The 17,825-nt window shown below is 36.4% G+C and overlaps 1 protein-coding gene across 7 annotated transcripts in view; it reads left to right on the forward strand.

Annotated features, from left to right (window-relative positions):
• The window catches only part of SDCCAG8 (SHH signaling and ciliogenesis regulator SDCCAG8), a 265,435-nt gene that overhangs the window by 128,450 nt on the left and 119,160 nt on the right, over positions 1 to 17,825 (forward strand). For 6 of the 7 annotated variants that reach the window (XM_081216415.1, XM_081216416.1, XM_081216418.1 and 3 more), the window contains one exon: positions 5,730 to 5,872. In XM_081216415.1, the coding sequence (XP_081072541.1) occupies positions 5,730 to 5,872 (143 nt within the window). Of the gene's footprint in view, positions 1 to 5,729; positions 5,873 to 7,512; positions 7,643 to 13,145; positions 13,234 to 17,825 lie in introns of those variants that run through there. The other variant, XR_014013754.1, reaches the window with a different exon arrangement.

The following is a 17,825-nucleotide window of genomic DNA, read 5'->3' on the forward strand; positions in this document are numbered from 1 at the left end:
TTAGAGTGGTTTGTCAATTATTTTATATTGAAGAAATTCATGGCTTACAATAGCAATCATTTATGCTCATGTTCATCAGTCTTCAGGTCAGCTGGAATATGATTGATCTGTTGTGCTGCATTTGACTGGGTGGCTCTGTTTCAGGTTGTGGATTGTGGGTTGTCTTAGCTATGGTTTGGGTTTGGTTCTGATCCACATGTGTTTATTGTGTGGTCCAGGCAAAAGGGGCATCATCTATCCAGGGCATGCTTTTCTCATGGAAAATCACCAGTATATAAAAACAAAGTCAAACCACATAAACATATTTATGACTTCTGCTTTCATTATAGACATGAAAATTCCATTGGCCAAGTGAAATAACATGGCTAAGCCCAAAGTCACTGGGGAGAGATAGCGTATTCCAATCCCAGTGGAAGGGTGATAGAAGTGAATATTTGCTGAAGAATAATCTAAACTATTACATTACCCAAAAATCATTTAATCCAAACTTTTCTTAAGTACTTCATTCTCAAATATGAAAAGACAGCCAAGTATCACTATGTATTTGAAGAAAGCCTCTTATATAATAGAGTGTCTAAAACACATAAATAGCAAAAAAGGAAACTGAGGCAATATTAGCAGAGGAGAACATTTAAAATACTTTAATATTTTAATGGAGACATACAATATTGTATTAATAAGATAAAAATAGCATGCTACATAAAAACAATGAAAAAAAGAAATAGCTCATGGAAATGAAAACTGTGCTAAATTTTTTTTCTTAAATTCAACAGAATTTTTGGAACATGAAGTCAAGGGACTATCTCAGAAGTTAGAATCAGAAAACAAATAGAGAAAATATATAAGAAAATAGATGATCAATTCAACAGAGCCAAAAACCAATGTCCAGGAGTTCCAGGAAGAGGAATTATTAAAATATATAGCATCAAAATATTTTAAAATAATAGTACAAGAAAATATCTTTAAACTAAAGAAAACAAACCTCCAGATTGAAAAGGGCCTACTGAAAATCCAGCACAATGCATGAAAAAAGGCCCATTCCAAAGTCTAACATTGTAAAATTTCAAAATTCCAGGGAAAAAAAATTATTATAAAAGCTTTCAGAAGCAAAAAGCAAATCATAGACCAAGTATTAGGAATCAGAATGGCATAGGGCTTTTAAATTGTAATATTACAATCTTGAAGACTGGAGTAATCCCTTAAAAATCCTGAATGAAAATTAATTTCAGCATAGATATTCATACCTAGCCAAATTATCAAGTGTATGCATAGAATAACAGCATTTTCAGGCATACAGATACTTTTTGAAAATGTATTATTCCTGTAACCTTTCTTGTGAAAGTTACCTGGAGAATGTACTTCAACCAAAAAAGGGAGTAAACTGTAAAACAGGATGACTTAAAACCCAGAAAATAGGAAACTCTAATAGGAGCATGGGTAAGGCTTAACCCAAGACAAAGATCAACCAGGCCAGACATAAGTCACCAAGAAGGATATATCTAGGAAAATAATTTAACAGAACTGATGAGTTATCTGATATGTTTCATTATTTGAAAAAATTTTATTGATGGGTATTTGAGTGACCTGTTTGAACATCTGGGGGAAAATGTTACTTACCTAGAAAAATAACTATTAAAAAGCAAGCAATTAATTCTACATAAATAATAAAATGTTTTACAAGAAAATTAATTTAAGCGGAATAATGCTTGTCTCAATAGTGAATAATATTTCTATAATCATTATAATGTGAATGAGCTACTGACTAATGATTTAACCAAAATTGTTATATGGGAGGATGAGGTAGGTATACTGGGTAGTATAAGAGAGCTAAATCACTACCTTTTTTAATATAGGAAGTCAGTAGATGATGTCTAATGTAGCAAAATCAAGGGATAGCATTATAAGTCTGTTACTTAAAAGTATGAAGATAAATATCAGAGGTGGATACTGTGTGCCATTGAGGATTAGGCTTGGAGATGGGTGTACTCTCTGACTTAAATTAGGCACATTACTTTGATAAGAAAATCTAATAAATAATTATAATAAAGTTTACCATGATTAATAAGAAAATTTGGTACATTACAGATTATAAATGAACAGTAATGAGTCTCCCTTTCTCCACATCCCATCCTTGGTACTATTCTCCTGAGGTAGCCACTTTTAACAGTTTCTACTTTTAGTTATTCCTGTGGTTACATTCATGACTTGAAGTGTATCTTTTGGTACAGTGTAAAGCTATCTGGACTTGTCTTTGCCTGGTTAGCCAAAAGATGGCCATATCAAACTGCATTGTACATTGCAGGTTAATAGTGTACTTTGAGAGTAGTGTACAATTGGCCTACGACTACGACTGTTGTTGGTCTTTAATCCCTGAGCCACTACCTACAGCCAAGGAAGCAGCCTTGACCTAGTTGGGTGAGGCAAAGGGTTACCCTGCCAGTGGGAGTATGGCATTTCTGGCAAGAGATTCCTCTTCTAACTGTTGGAGTTGGTGCCATGGCAGATTTTCCTGACTCAGGGAGTAAGTGTTGAGCCCTGGTCCAGCTGGTTAGATTATTTGTTGATTTTGATTATCTGCACCAATAAGCTGTTTCTCTGGCACAGATAATCAGAAGCAGGCAGTAATTTTCCATCTTCCTAGCAAAAATGCTTTTTGCATTTTGAAATTATAATAAAGTTTTATTCAGTTTTCTCCAAAACAGGACTTTATCTGGAAATTTTATTGAACTAAATCAAGAACTCTTTAGTCCTCAGTGATAACTATATATCCTTAGGCAGGTCTTTTTCTTCTACTTATATTTTTGCTCTTCTTGAAAGACAGAGAAAAATCAGTAGTAATGATACTAGCTGTCTTTTTTTCAGCTCTTACTATATGCTAGGCACTCTGCTAAGTGCTCATCATCTCATTTTATCTTCACAGTAGTTTTAGGAGCTTGCTAGAGTTATCACTCCCATTTTAGACTGAAGAAACTGGTAAGAGTTGTGTCACTTGTCCAAGGTCACAGAGCTGAAAAGTGCCAGAGCTGTGTCTGAAACCCTGATTTGTGTTGACTCTTGGGCCCATGTTCTTTATCTCTGTGTTTGACTGACTTTCAGTGTGGCCTCTGACTTTTTATTACATGAGATTAAGAAAGCAGCTGCTTTATACTTAAAACCTAATTACCAATGTAAGGTTACATACGTTGTTGTTGTTGGAAAGTACTTATAAAACTTGTTGCACATTTTCTTTTTTATTTTAATTAATTAAATTTATTTTATTTTTGGCTGCATTGGATCTTCGTTGCTGTGAGCGGGCTTTCTATAATTGCAGAGAGCGGGGGCTACTCTTCGTTGTGGTGTGCGGGCTTCTCATTGCGGTGGCTTCTCTTGTTGCGGAGCACGGGCTCTAGACGCTCTGGCTTCAGTAGTTGTGGCACGTGGGCTCAGTAGTTGTGGCTTGTGGGCTCTAGAGCGCAGGCTCAGGAGTTGTGGCACACAGGCTTAGTTGCTCCACGGCATGTGGTATCCCCCAGGACCAGGGCTCGAACCTGTGTCCACTACATTCTCAGGCGGACTCCTAACCACTGCACCACCAGGGAAGTCCTTGCACCTTTTCTTTTGAAGAAAGTTTGGAATTTTATACATTTTCTATTTCTGTCATTTTTTTTGTATCCTCTCAATTCAAAATTCTTTGTTGTCTCCTGATAGCTCTCCTTTTATTGATATTTACATATACTCATCATGTTCTCTTTATACTTCTGTTTTAAGTGTCTCTGCTTCTCATGTTTGGAGTATTGCCCCTGTCTTTGTGTGGTCTCCCTACTGCCAGTCTCTACTATCTTAATGATCATACACATTGATCCAGTTTTTTGAAGCTCTGCTCTCATATTGCATACCTGTTTAAACCATTTTCCCCTCATTCTCTATAAGAAAAATACAGCTTTATAAATCTAGAATTCAAGATGTTTCATAATTGGTCTAATCTATCATTCCATGAGTTTATGTGGCCTTACCTTCTTTCCCACTTTTCTTGCCCATGCTAGTGTATCCCTAATCTGGCCTGCTGAAGCACAGATTTTCTCTAAATCTCATTTGTTGTTTTTTATATGCTTTGTATTTTGATAGTCTTTTGGTGTGTTTATGTCTCATTTACTCAACTGAATTGTTAAGTCCTGAGTGTAGAGATGGAAACTCTCTGAGTCCACCATAATATTTAGTATAGATTCTTGCATATAGCACTGTGTAAAAAAATAATGAATGAATTTTTGAAATTTTAAAATTAATGTATAATTCCAATTCTATATTTCTTTGCTTTTTTGTTAATTTCATAAATGTTAGACAAAATTTAGGAGACTTTTATATTTTTCCATCTCTTTAATTATGTTTAGTTATGAATGGAAATATATTGATATAACTTTAACGGTTAAAAATATTTTAAACAAACCAGTTTCACTTAGTATCCTAATCTGAAAGATATAGAAAATCTACTCTGAATGAAAGCAATATACTCATTATTACTTAGGATTTTTTAAAGTAAATAACTTATAGTAAGTTGTTTTATTATATTGTTGGTAATGTACAGTTTTGATGGGGATAAACTGAATATTTGTAGTGTAATAAATGTAGAAAAATAAATTATTTAGTTTATCCTGCCTGATATATTAAATATAATTGTAGGTTGTTCAGAATATTGAGTAATGACATGAGGAAATTAGAATGTACTTAAATACCCAGTTTAAAACTCTACTTAGACATGGTTTTGTTTTCCAAGAGTGGATTGCATTTTTGTGTATTAAAATTGCTTCTTGCTTTCTGCTGAATTTGAAAACGTTTCAACCCTTTACTTTCCCCTTTTTTGTTTTAGTAGTCTTGTTTTAGTAGTCTGAATATTTATCTCTTCTATTTTCTTTTTATTTAAATTATGGAGGTTCCATAATAAATAAATATTTGTACTTTAATGTATAAATTATTTAAACTATGTTCTATGTAACATATTTTTGCTTTGAAATATTTGAGTTTCAGTAAAAAAACGATAATTTCATACTGAGACCAAAGAATAAACTATCATAAATTTTCATATGTTTTAGATGTTTATTAATCTTAGAGTGCTTTTGTTGCCTTTGTAAAATGCAATTATAATGCAATATTATTTTAGCTCAGAAATGTCATACATTCAAAACGCTTGAAGGTTCTCATGCTTTATTTTTTCCTAAATTATTTTTTTCCAAATAATATTGTGCATCATAATGATGCCTTCTTTTACACCTCACATTTTTCTTAAAGATATCTTAAATTATTTTACGATCTAGTTTGGTTTTCAAAACATCCAAATGAAACCATAAATGTATCTTTTAAAAAAAAAGACTCTCATATTTGATGTAAATCACTGCACATGTCTGATCTAATCTCACAAACAGAAATGTTGTATTTTAAAAATAGTGACTTTTTAAGTTCGTATTATTTTTTAAAGGGACTGAGCCTTAGATTCAAAGTGCAGATTATCCATTTTGACTATTATCATTTAATCATTTCATTTTTAAAATTAGACTGAATCTTACAATCTGAAAAATCCTCACTAATGTGCAGTTTGGGCTGTGTTAAATTCCCTTTGTCATAAAATGGAAGCTAGCCTAAATTTTCTAATAATTTTTCATCACATTAAAATTCATGGCAAAAATAAAAATGAGGTAATTTTGAATTCAAGTGCATATATTTTATAGGATGCTTTTTCCCTCTTCTCTCTACCTAAGGAAATAGAGAAATTGAGTTTAGAACTGAGTGAAAGCAAGCAGCACTTGGAACAGGAGCAGCAGAAGGCAACCCGGGCCAGAGAGGAGTGCCTGAAACTGACAGAACTGCTGGGCAAATCTGAGCACCAACTGCACCTCACCAGGTACTGCCTAATCCCATTATGCACCATAGCACCAATTTCATTCCACTGATTTTTGCCACAGGCTTCCAAACAGTTGTTAGAGTTAAGTCTTAGTCATTCAATTAACACACAGTTTTTAGGCATATTAAGAAAAGTGGAGACGTGGTAAGCAAAACACCCAGACATGTGAATGATAAGTATGGCAGGGAATTACTGATATATTACAAAACCTTTCATCTACAATGCTCAAATATTTAGGTGGTTCTCTAACAATATAAGCAAAATGACATATTTCTTCTACCACTACACTACCTCTCATGTTAATTCTGTGTCTAATAAAAATGTTGAACTGAAGTATCTGAGGAATATATTTAGGAAAATAATCAAATACTGTCAGTGGTGAAAGAGACAAAGTAAAAGACATTCTAAGATGCAAACTGAGATGGAACTGATACAAAATAAGCAACCTGAGTCCTAAGGAGGTGTAAAATTTAGAGATGAAATTGATTAGCACTGTTCATGTTTAAACCATTACTATAACCATGCTTACACTATCATGATTTCAAATTACATTGCTTCCATCATGAGATATTGTGATGTGATCATCATTGTCATAAAACTTTAGTAAACATGTAGCTCAGCCCTAAATTACAGTAAGACATTTTTGGTAGTAAACATTGGGCAATTTGCTGTATTGAAAACACACACACACATACATAAATATACACAGAGAAAAATTTAAACTGAAATTGTAGGTAAGTCACATTACCATATAAATGGGTTCCTTTTCCCTTTGAGTTTTAGTACAGTTTTTCAGTTTTCAGATCAAGGCTTTGGGTTTGTTCAATTCTTAGAGTTTTCCAGTTTTTAGAGAGAACTTTGTCTAAATACACATGTAAGTTTATAAAATTTGGTTTATTCATAAATTAGAAAAACACTGGTCTTCTAATCATAGTAATATGTTGAATTTAAACTATGAAAGGGGACTGATCCCTTTTACATTAAATATGACAATGTAATTCTGAGCACGGTATGATAACAGATGGAGAAAAGCACCACTTGAACAGCCTGCATTTGGAGAAAAAAAAATATTCTAGAGGTTGGTGAACCTCCCAAAGTTTTGGGTTAGTGTTAAGATGCCTCTAGTTCTGTTAAAATCAAACTTGGTTAAAAACATTTTGTTATGATAATATTCCAAATGGTTTGCCAACTTCCTTTTTAAACAATGAAAGAAAAAGAGAAGAAAGAAGGAGAAAGAGAGAAAGGAAAAAATGAAAGAAAGAAAATAAATCATTTATACATGTGTGATATCTGGAAAAATCCCAAGAGATGAAACACTTTTATGAGAAAAAATTTCTTAATATTACAGAACAGTAACCATTCTTTTAATGCGCATTTAGAGTATTGTCATTGTAGAGCTGAGAATGTAATGTTAACATAGTTCCTATGTTATTTAATCTTAGAAGTTTTGGAATTTAGCTTGATCATGATAGTTAACCGTTCTTCTTCTCTGTCAGACTTCTATTGAGAACCAACCATTTGTGTGCTAAGTACCACTAACCCACAGAAATAAGACAGCTTTTAATGTCTTAGTGTGGCTGAGCTTCAATAAATAAATATTAATGCTGGTTTTGTCCCCTTTGCCATTCTGTCTTATTCAGAGAGTTAATTTCTGAAGTCAAAGTCCATAGAGAGCTTTCCTGTGCAGTATCAATTTGTACTGTCTGACAAGATCCATTTCTTGCAAGTAAAGCATATTAAGATGCAGCAACTGCTGAAAATGGACTGGTGGTAACTAATTCCTTTGTTCTTAAGAAAAACGGTTTTGCTTGATTCCATAGAAAGCTTTGTCTATTGAGCTTTATTTACAACATGTCTACCAAAATTTAACTTAGTCTTATAGAAAATAAAACTTAATTACCTATTTTCTAAATGTAGTACTCTTTTGTAAGCATTTTACACTTAGTCTATATTGATGTTTTATAAAATCCACATTCATAACTTTAAAGATGACAGTAAAAAATGGAAGGAACTGTGTATATCTCTCTTTTGCACTGAAAATGTGACTTGGTTGTTGGGCTAAATATTTCTGATATATAATTTGGGGTTTTTTAGAGTTTGCTTCCCCTCACCATTCTTTATTGATTCATATACTCAAGTGTATGACTGGGAAACTTCACGTCTTTCTTTTCCAGTGTAAACCAGCTGAAACAAATAAATCCCACACAGGTAGTGCTTCATTTAGTCTTAATTTAAATACTTTGAGAGGCATATTCTAAACAAAGTTTAAAATTAAATATGAAAAAGATGATATAAAGTAATGATAAAATAAGGATTCAAACCTTCTAGGGCAAAGACAATTAAAACTGGGGTAGAAATCCACAGGCAAATCTGAAAGAAAAATAACCTGTCACTTTTTTGGAATTTCCCTTTATTGTCTAATTGGACTTAAAAATGGAAAATAGAAATTTGTTTATTGAAGGACCCAATTAGTAAATATAACATTCACTTATTTAACAAGTATTTATTGAGCACCTACTAACTTTTAAGTACATTGGATGGCCCTGGACATAGAGAGAAAAAAAAAAACTCAGTTCCTACCCTTAGGTTGTTCACACGCTACTAAGGAGCCAAATCTATACATGCAATTATAATAGAGTGTGATAACAGTGTAATTAGAGAAGTGAAGATTGCCGCAGGAGCACATACAAAGGAGAACTGGCTCATTCTACATTGCCGCTGAAGGTGATAGGGAAAGCTTTCTGAGTTCATGAATAGGAGTCCTCAAAGTGGAGAAAGGTGGGGTGAATACCCCAGGTAGAGGGAACAATATATGCAAAGACATAAAGATGGGAGGGAATATAAACTCTACAGTCACATTAGGTGTTTGGCAAGAGACAAACCTGGAAAGGGGAGAAGAAAGAGAGGAAGGGTCTTGTGGGCCATATTCTGGAGTTACCCTTGATGTACTTTAATCAGGGCTGCCAACATGATCAACTTTTTGGGTTGGGATCCTAACTCAGACAGCTGTGTAGAGAGTGAAATTGGAGAGTTGTTGTAGGAGACAAGAAGGCCAGTTAGAACAGAGGTGGAAGCTACAGCCCATAGGCCAAATCTGGCACATTTTTTTATGGTCCATGAGCTATCGATGTTTTCTATATTTTTAAAGGGTTGGGGGGAAAAAGAAAAACAATGTTTTATGACACATAAAAATTATACATGCATAAGTAAAATTTTATTGGACACAGCCATGATTATCCTTTATGTATTATGTGTAGCACTGCCATGGCAGAATTGAGTATGGTCCTCAAAGCCTAAAATAGTTATTATCTGGCCCTTTATAGAAAACGTTTACAGTTCCTCAGTTGCGAGGCTGTTTAACTCAAGTAAGAAGTCAAGAGAGCTTGAACTATGATAGGATCCAATGTGTATTTAAAGAAGGTAATTGAAAGGCACTGTGAAAACAGATTGGTTGTAGAAGAGATGATTGGCAGATACTCCAATTAGAATATAAGTACAGTAGTAGTCCTCAGCTGTGACTGAGCCAGTAAAATGGAAAGGAAATAGTATCTTCAAGAGGCATTTAAGGTAGTGATAAGAGAGGCTAGAATTAAAGGTGATTCCAAAGTTTCTAGTCTGTGTTAACTGGATGATCCATCAATTCAACTAGGGAATGTAGAAGGAGTAGCAGAGGGAAGAATATGTTTTATTTCAGAACTCCGATGGAGATGTCCAGTGTAGATCTAGCATGAGGAGAAAGATCAGGACTAGAGGTTTAGATCTGGGTACTTTTACATGAAGATATGGTAGCCGAAGGAGTGGGTGAAAGCATGTAGAGAGGACCATGTTTTCAAGTACTGTGGAAGAATAGCTAAGGAGACTGAAATGGGACCTTCAGTGTATAAGAAAAGAATAAAGAGTGATTCAAAGTATGCTTTTGGTGAAGTAACAATTAAAACCACACACTTTACTAAGGGTGTGGGGGGGCGGTTGGTAGGTATCCTAGGGTTAAGGAAACTGAGTTATAGTATCTTCTCACAGGCATTCACTACCTTTGCAACTTTTGACAAATTACTTAATTCTTTGAACCCACATAACTTACCTATAAAATTAGGTTAGACGAGATCATCAAGTTTCCTTCCAGCTCTGATAGTCAATGATTCTAACAATGATTTAAGACAATGCATTATTAAATTCCTGTTTCTGGACATTGGGTATTTAAATTGCTTGGAGTATCCTGTGTTTAAAATGTTTCCTTAGTTTGAAGCTCAAAGAGATTTCATAGAAATGTCCTTCCTACCCACCATTTACATTCATCATAATTTAGGCTCTGCCAGCTTCTCATAAGGGTTATGAAAATACTCTCCTAACATCCTTCCAATCTCTTGTGCCAACCACTGCTAAGTGGATATCCATAAGCACTGTCTTGACTCTGTTACCTGCTCTCAAAACCTTCGTTGGTGCCATGCTATTGTAGAAGGTCCAGACCACTCAACATTTAAGGTTGCCTGACAGGCTCCCAACCTTCTGGTTTTATTTCACTGCTACCAGTTTCATCCTCTCACATGCTGATTTCCAACATGTGATTTAAGCAGATGCAGCCCTCCTTCAATTTTTGGACTTTTCTCCCCTTTTACTGTTCTCTACACCCGGAATACCCCTTTGAGCTTCTCTAGCCCTATTGTAATCTTACCTTCTTTTCCAGGTCTCCCTGAAATCCTGATTTTTCCACTGTAGTCCTCCCTGATGACCCATGCCAGAGGGAGCACGTTTCCCTCTGATTCATCCTTCCTACTTAGAGCTGAAGGCACTTTCTACTACTGAACAAATTCCTCAAAACAGGAAAAATGAAAATCTGAAAAAAATAAATTCATACTCTGAAGTTTTTATGTACCTGCTAGTCTCCCCTTCTATAATGCATTATTCCTCAAGTGGGAGGAGAGGCCTTATTAATATTACATTTTTCAGAGCACCTACCTCAGCCCTTTGCAAAGAGTTGGAGCTCAATAAGTCATTATTATAGGAATGGTTAATATATTGCAAGTTTACGACTATTTGTTCAAAGCCCAGTATTGATATATAAATAAACAAATATATACATATATATGTATTATCAGGTATATCAGGGTAAAAAATAAGACATGGAGTTAAGATTGAAAATTTTTGTGGGGAATTTTTCTTGTACATATTATACTATGTTATGATTTTGTAATAATTTTTCATTTTTAACTTAGTATGCACATACTTGTTTAAGCATAACCGAATCAAATGATAACCATTCTAACAATTCAAGTAGGGTTGGTAAAGTGTAGTATGCCTCTCCCCTAAATATGCTCACTTGAAAACCTCAGACACACACACACACACACACATACACACACACAAAGATTTTAAACTAGAGGTCTCTGTAATTAAAAGATAGCCCCTCTGACAGTGTTTGAAACCAGTGCCTAATAAACATGATCATTAAGCATACATAGCCCAGTATACATGTAAACAAAAGCAAGACTACTCTCTTGCCAGTTATGTCTTTGCTAGTAGTAGTCAAACAACTTCTTTCTTTTCAATAACAAACTTCGAAGTACATTTAAAGATATCTGTTCATGTATTTGCTCACTCTGCATGGAACGTTTGCTGTTACAAGACACTGTGCTAGGGATGATGGGAGATATAAATATAAAGTAGCTTCATATGCTGCCCTTCAGAAGCTTATAGGCTAGTGGGGAAGAAAAAAAATACACAAAGAGTTGGTAAGATAAATGATAAGATCCAGAAGGGAGATTCCAGATAAAGTATTACAGGGACAGAGGGACAGGTAATTTCTTAGCGATCCTTGGTAGCATTTGGATATAGGAAAATGGAAATGAAGGAAGTTTCATGGGAAATTCCAGAGGGAAAAATGGCATTTGGGAGGTACACATGCATACATAAGAGTAAGTTAAATACATACAAGTATCAGTCTCTGAGGTTAAGAATATATTCATCTTAGGATCTGCTTGGTACCATGCCACATGAAGTAGCTTTTTAAAAAATAATAATAGAGGTAGGAGCTAAAGGCAAGGGGCCATCATTTACTGAACCTCTACTGTGCTCTGGGAACTGAGCTGAGTGCTTTTCATTTATCCCTCCCAATAGCCCTGTAAGATGCAGACTACTATTTCCTTGTTTTACAGTTGATGTAACTAGGCACAAAGAAACCAAACGATTCATCTAAGGTCACACAGCTGGTATGTATTTGAAACCCAGCAATTTGCTTGCAAAGCCTATACAGTTATCCATCAGGCTGTAGTTCTATGTGAATTAGTAGGAAAATGGATTAATGCGATTGTTTCTAAAAGACAACCAAGAAAATCTGTAACGTAAATTTATAATAGAGATTAGTGTTAGCTGCTCCCTTATACACTGATATAAATACCTGTCAGTGAACTGTAGTCTTGGCTATGCTTTTCCTAAGAAACAGTGTCCTTTGGCTCATCATTTGCCTTAGTCATTTAACACATTGTAATACAACTATCATTCTCCTTTACTTCACTCCTTTTTTACCCAAGAGGAGAGAGAGGCTTTTATTAAAAAGTGGAAATTCCTTCACATATTTGTTTTTGACACGTCCCAACATCTTTAAAAAGCTATAGAATTTAAATCCCTCTCACAAGACTACCATTTACATACATGTGGGCAGATTACTTTATGATATTACATATTAGGCTCCAGCTTATATCAGCAGGGCTACCTTTAAAATGTGTATTTCCCCTTTTACATAAATAACGTATTTAATGATATGTACTTCAAAGCACTTCTTACAGCAGGAATCTAAGAGAGGTCCATAAAATAGGTATTATTCTATGACCGACTTTTGTGATCTAGATGGGACAACTTGACCTTATGACCTCGAGAGATAGCAACTTGAGCTATAGTGTTCGTATCTTTTTGAAAGTGAGAAAGAGTATAAGAGAGAAGTCACCAGGTTATCCGATTATGATGGGTGCTTTACTTGGGGAGAGGTGATTAAGGCTTCCATTCCAGAGCCTTTAGCTTCCACCTAATAACTATTGGTAAGTGCATTCTTAGTGGTTTGACCTCTCAGATTACCAGTATGAGTCAGGACTCTTTGGTTGAGGTAGTAGAAACCCCAAAAGGGGGAGTTATTAGTTTGATAACCAGACCATGTAAAACCCAGGTGCGACTGGGGCCTCAGGGTTTCTTGGACCAGGGACTCCAGGTGGCACCATCGTGCAGTTATTTTCTGTCAATCGCAGGGCTCGACTTCTGTCTGAATGTTGGCTCATTCTTTCAGGTTCTTCCACAGCATGGAGCCACATCCTTCAATCTGAACTAAACATAAAGGAGATGCCCTTGATTTCAAACTGTAAGAATGTGATGTCCTGGCTCCTCCACTTCCAATTCAGAACCTTCAGTTCAAATTTCAAAGGTGACTCATGTGCACACACACCCTTTTGGGTGCTGTAGCTGGCAGCCTTGGCAGAACCTCAAGAGTAAGGGAAGAGAGTTGTACTAAGCAAGGGGAGGTGTTCTTACTAGGGGAAGGTTGTCAGGATCCTGAGTAAATAAAACAGCAGGTGTCCCTTCTATTGTCTTTTCAACAATCCCTGCTTTTTTCCTTTGGTTAAGGGATGGTTGGAAGTGGAAAGAGAAAGAGGAGTACATCTCTGTCATGTTGGTTTGAGAGAGATTCTCTATTGTCAACATAAATCCAAGGAGGCATGATCAGTTCTCCACAGGGATGCTTTGTGGTTTTATTTAAAGAACTCTTAGAATATAAAAAGAGAGATATAAAGGATGCATAGGTGAATGTTTAGCACATGCCAAGCACTGTGCCTTGTTTTCCTATAACAGTGCTATATATTAAGTGTGGTCCATGGTGGGCTGTAGGTTACTACTCTGTGGCAAGATAGATACAAAGGTGAAAGTGTTTGGAAACGTTTTTATCATTTTAAATTGCTGCGATATCCAAGTACGTGGTCAGTGTGCTCTTTTTTTTTTGTATCTTTAAATTAAAAAAACATTTCTAATAATTCTTTTTTTTGCATTTTACAAAGCTAATGCTTTGTAAAAGATTAGATATTTTACACAAGAAGCTTGAGACACCCTGCTTTCTCAGTCAGAACAACCAGCCCAAGGAAGCCGAGTCTTGGAAGGGTGAGACAAGGAGTCACACAGGGGGAAGAAGGAGACAGACTTTGAACTGGGTCCATCACACTCTAGAACCTGTGATCTGGATTCGTGTTCACAAAGAAGCATAAAAACATTATTCAAAGCTAACTAGAAATACTTTGGGGATTGTAAATTCTCAGTTCATGGGCCAGGAAGCAGGCCTTTTTCATCTCTGTGTCTCCAGCACCAAGTTCGTCAGCAGGCTGTTTGACAAGATCTCTGTAAATGCTGGATAAACGTGCCTTTCATCTTTGTTGTTAGTGAAAAATTCAGAAGGAACTGCACTCTTCTTCAGGTGACAACTAGCTTAGGTCAAAAGAACAAGCTTTCAATATCTCTTCATTTGAAGGGGATGGTATAACATTGACATGTATTCTTGCTATTCCATAGTGAACTGTATCTTTTTTTTCCAAATTATTGAGGAATTTTTAGCCTTAAGTTTCCATTTAAAAGTTAAGTTCATTTTTTTTCTTATACTCCTTTCATGAATAAATTAAGCAGAGAACGTGTCAAAAATAATTTTAAATGGATATATGTGCAACCAACATCTTCAAGTCTTGAAATAGACAGCCTGGGTACTGTTTTAAATTGCGTCCTCTTTTCCTTCCCCCACCCAGTATCAGAGGGAACAGGCTGTCAGAGAGCCAGGAAAGACAAGGGATTTCAGTTTGCTCTGGTGGACACCACGTTGCCCAAGCCCACTCAGCTCCACCTGTTTGATGGGCTAAGAACCCTGGTCTCAGTGTGGCCCGGGACAGGGGAGGTTAGAGTCAGAGGCTGCCAGGGAATGTGTCTCTGAAGGTTCTGCTTAGCGTTCCCTGGCTTGCTTCTCTCAGTCTGTGAAGCCCGAATGTGTGTGCAATGAAAATCCACGCTGGGATGTACTCTTCTCCCTGCCGCACAGGCCCACAGCCTGGAGCATGGTGGCGGTGGCTGCCAATTCATTTTCTGAAGAAGCCCAGAGGAAACTGAGAAGGCATTGTCCACACCACTTGCCTGATTCAAAACAATGAACATCAAGTTCAATGAAAATAGGAGAAAAAAAAGCAAGAGCAGAATTGTTATCCTAGTAGCCCTAAGTCTGAATAATTTTCTGCAGGAAAGCTCTGCTCTCTAATACTAATTTAAGGTAAAAGAAGTATAAAAGATCATCAACTTAGTATTAGGCGTTACTCACTTGTAATTTAATGTCTCCCTGATACCCACAGGTAGATCGTAGAGTGATTCATTGGTTGGTAAATCCTGGAATCAAAGCTCATTTTAAGGATACTGAGAAAAGAGGAGGCTTGGACAGTGCCCACCTCGGCCATGTCTCATGGAGGACCAGGGCCCAATTCAAGTAAACAAACTTTTATTAAGCTACTACTTTATTAGATTGGCCAAGCAGAGGAGACGGTTCCCTGAACTCAGGAACTCAGAGTGGGTACAAGAGAGGTCAGAAAATGTTTGGAAGCAGCCTGTAAAGCCGATGACCAGCTGAGCAAAGATTGCTTCACCTTGGGTCTGTGTGGCCTCTCCCCAGCAAGCGCAGGTCACCTGTGGGAGGGTTGAGCATCCCCTGCCCTGACCAAGTGATGGGGAGGGTGGGGCACAGGGAGAGTGTCAAAGGAATTCCTGCAGGGAGGGTACCAGTGTCTTTGTAACTTATCCCTCTGACACCTATGTGTGACTACCTCCAAGAAGCCTATTATTGAGCAAGGGATTTACCAAAAGAATGCACCCTGTGTTGAGGGAGTAGTTATAAATATAACTGTACCCACAAAAGAATTATATAAAATAAAGTAACAAGTCACTATGGGAATATATGCAAGAAATAGATGTAGGCAGTGTTCAAGATGGGGCCTTAAAAGTGGGTTTTAGCAGTGTTCAAGATTTTCTGATCTTCCAATAGCAGATCTGAAGTGTGGTTCACCTGGCTGTGCATAGTTCTGTTTACGATTATCTTCTGTCGCCTTGGGAAAAATCTCCTACTGTACTTTATTTCCTGCAGATCTTTACTGTGATTTTATGAGGATATCTGTGAGTATGAAAATCATTTAAACTCATTCAGGTTTCTGTAAATCTGAGGTGCTGCTCATCTATTCAGGGACTCCTATGCTATTAATAATGAATTCATGTAAAATTAATTATCAGTCACAATGTGTTGCTCAATCTAGAAAATGTTAGGGCAGTGATCAAATTACTCAAGTCCTTTTTTGCAAGGTGGTGGTGGTGACAAATTAGGGACACAAAGAGAGTATATTGTTAAATATATGACTTCCTATTTTCTAAATCTTAAGTAGTCCTCTTTGTCTTTAGAGGAAAAACCGTCTTGCCATTCCTGATATTAACTGTTTGTTAAACAAGATCTAACGGAAGCAGCTCCACAACTAGGGGCTCTTTAAGCTCTGCTTTGTTGCACTGATGGCAATTCTCTATTCTTAGCCTATTTCTGAAATAAGGCATTTATTCGCAATCATTCGCAAGTGAATTAATCATCAGTGTTTGGGTTGAAGAAAGCTGATAATTATATTAAGGAATAATAAAATTAATCTACAGTGAAAATAGAGCCCATGTCAGAACTCTAGATGTACCCAAACTCAGATCCTGCACTCAGACTAATTTCCACAAAGAATTATCTGTTAAAAGTGGAAGAAAGAATGACAGCATGAGACAACTCATGTAACTAATAAACTTTAAAAATGCTGTTTCATATGTTTGCTTTTCATTAAATTCAGGAATGGTTCCGACTATGTTGTTGTGATTCAGTCAACATTTATTCCTATCTGTTTTTCATATACAAAGGCTTAGGGATGCCAGCAAATAAACTGTTAACGGAGAATTAACTTCTTTGGCATGCTTTCATACTTATCTTCCAAATTAAAGAAAATGAAATGGGCAGAAACAGAGTGTAGATTACCTCCTTTTTGTCAAAAATGGTGGGAATTTGAAAATTAATAATAAAAAAGGGAACAGATGCAGTAACATGCCAGAGGGAGATTAATGTGGAGAGTAAAATCTGTGAGCAACAAAACTGAAGCAAACTGAATCAGTGGGAGGTGGTTGTACAATCAAAATCAGGATAAAAGAGAAATTACAAACAACCCTGCACTTGTCAAAGTAGTAGTAATGAAATCCTGACTCTGCCAGCAGTGAGAACCTGTGTTAGCACTTTGGGGTAAGGATGGTAGCCGGGTGCCAGGTAGGAGGGCAGTGTTAGGTTGCTGGGCAGCAGCCATCTTGTGTAGAACAGATGGCACCGAAAGCTGGCAGGGGAGGGGCTCCTTAGCAGAACTAATCAGACAGTAACAGATAGGGCAGCTGGGAAGACTGACCACAGAGAGGGAGTCTGCGGGGTAGCCGAGTGCCATGATGTTTGCAGTGGTGTGCCCATTGGTCTGAGATAAGACCTTGCAATGTCTTTCCCATCTAAGGAAGAACTGAAACTTTTGTTCAAAAAGAAAAATCGGGTTGAATTGCTTCACAGTTGGGGGTGGGGTGGGCATCAGGGTAGAGACTGAGAAAGGAAGAATTGTCTATCTCGGAATTGTCGTGTGAGTTTTCAATCCCAGTTTTCATGGAACTTTGGTTTTTGCAGTTTGTACGTTTCTGCCGTCCTAATGGTGTATAGTGTGGCACATGGAATGATCACTTTATATATTTTATGCATCAAAGAGTTTGCAGCATCAAAGCTATAGTTAAAATTAGCGAAGACTTTTTGATATGATTTCTACCACGTCTTTCACAAATGAAAACCAAAAGCAACCATACGATACATGCATTTGTGCTTAATAATGCCTCATAACCTGATTTAAGCCATGCT

The sequence above is a fragment of the Mesoplodon bidens genome, assembly GCF_964165515.1.
Source record: "Mesoplodon bidens genome assembly, chromosome: 2".
NCBI classification, from domain to species: Eukaryota; Metazoa; Chordata; class Mammalia; order Artiodactyla; family Ziphiidae; genus Mesoplodon; species Mesoplodon bidens.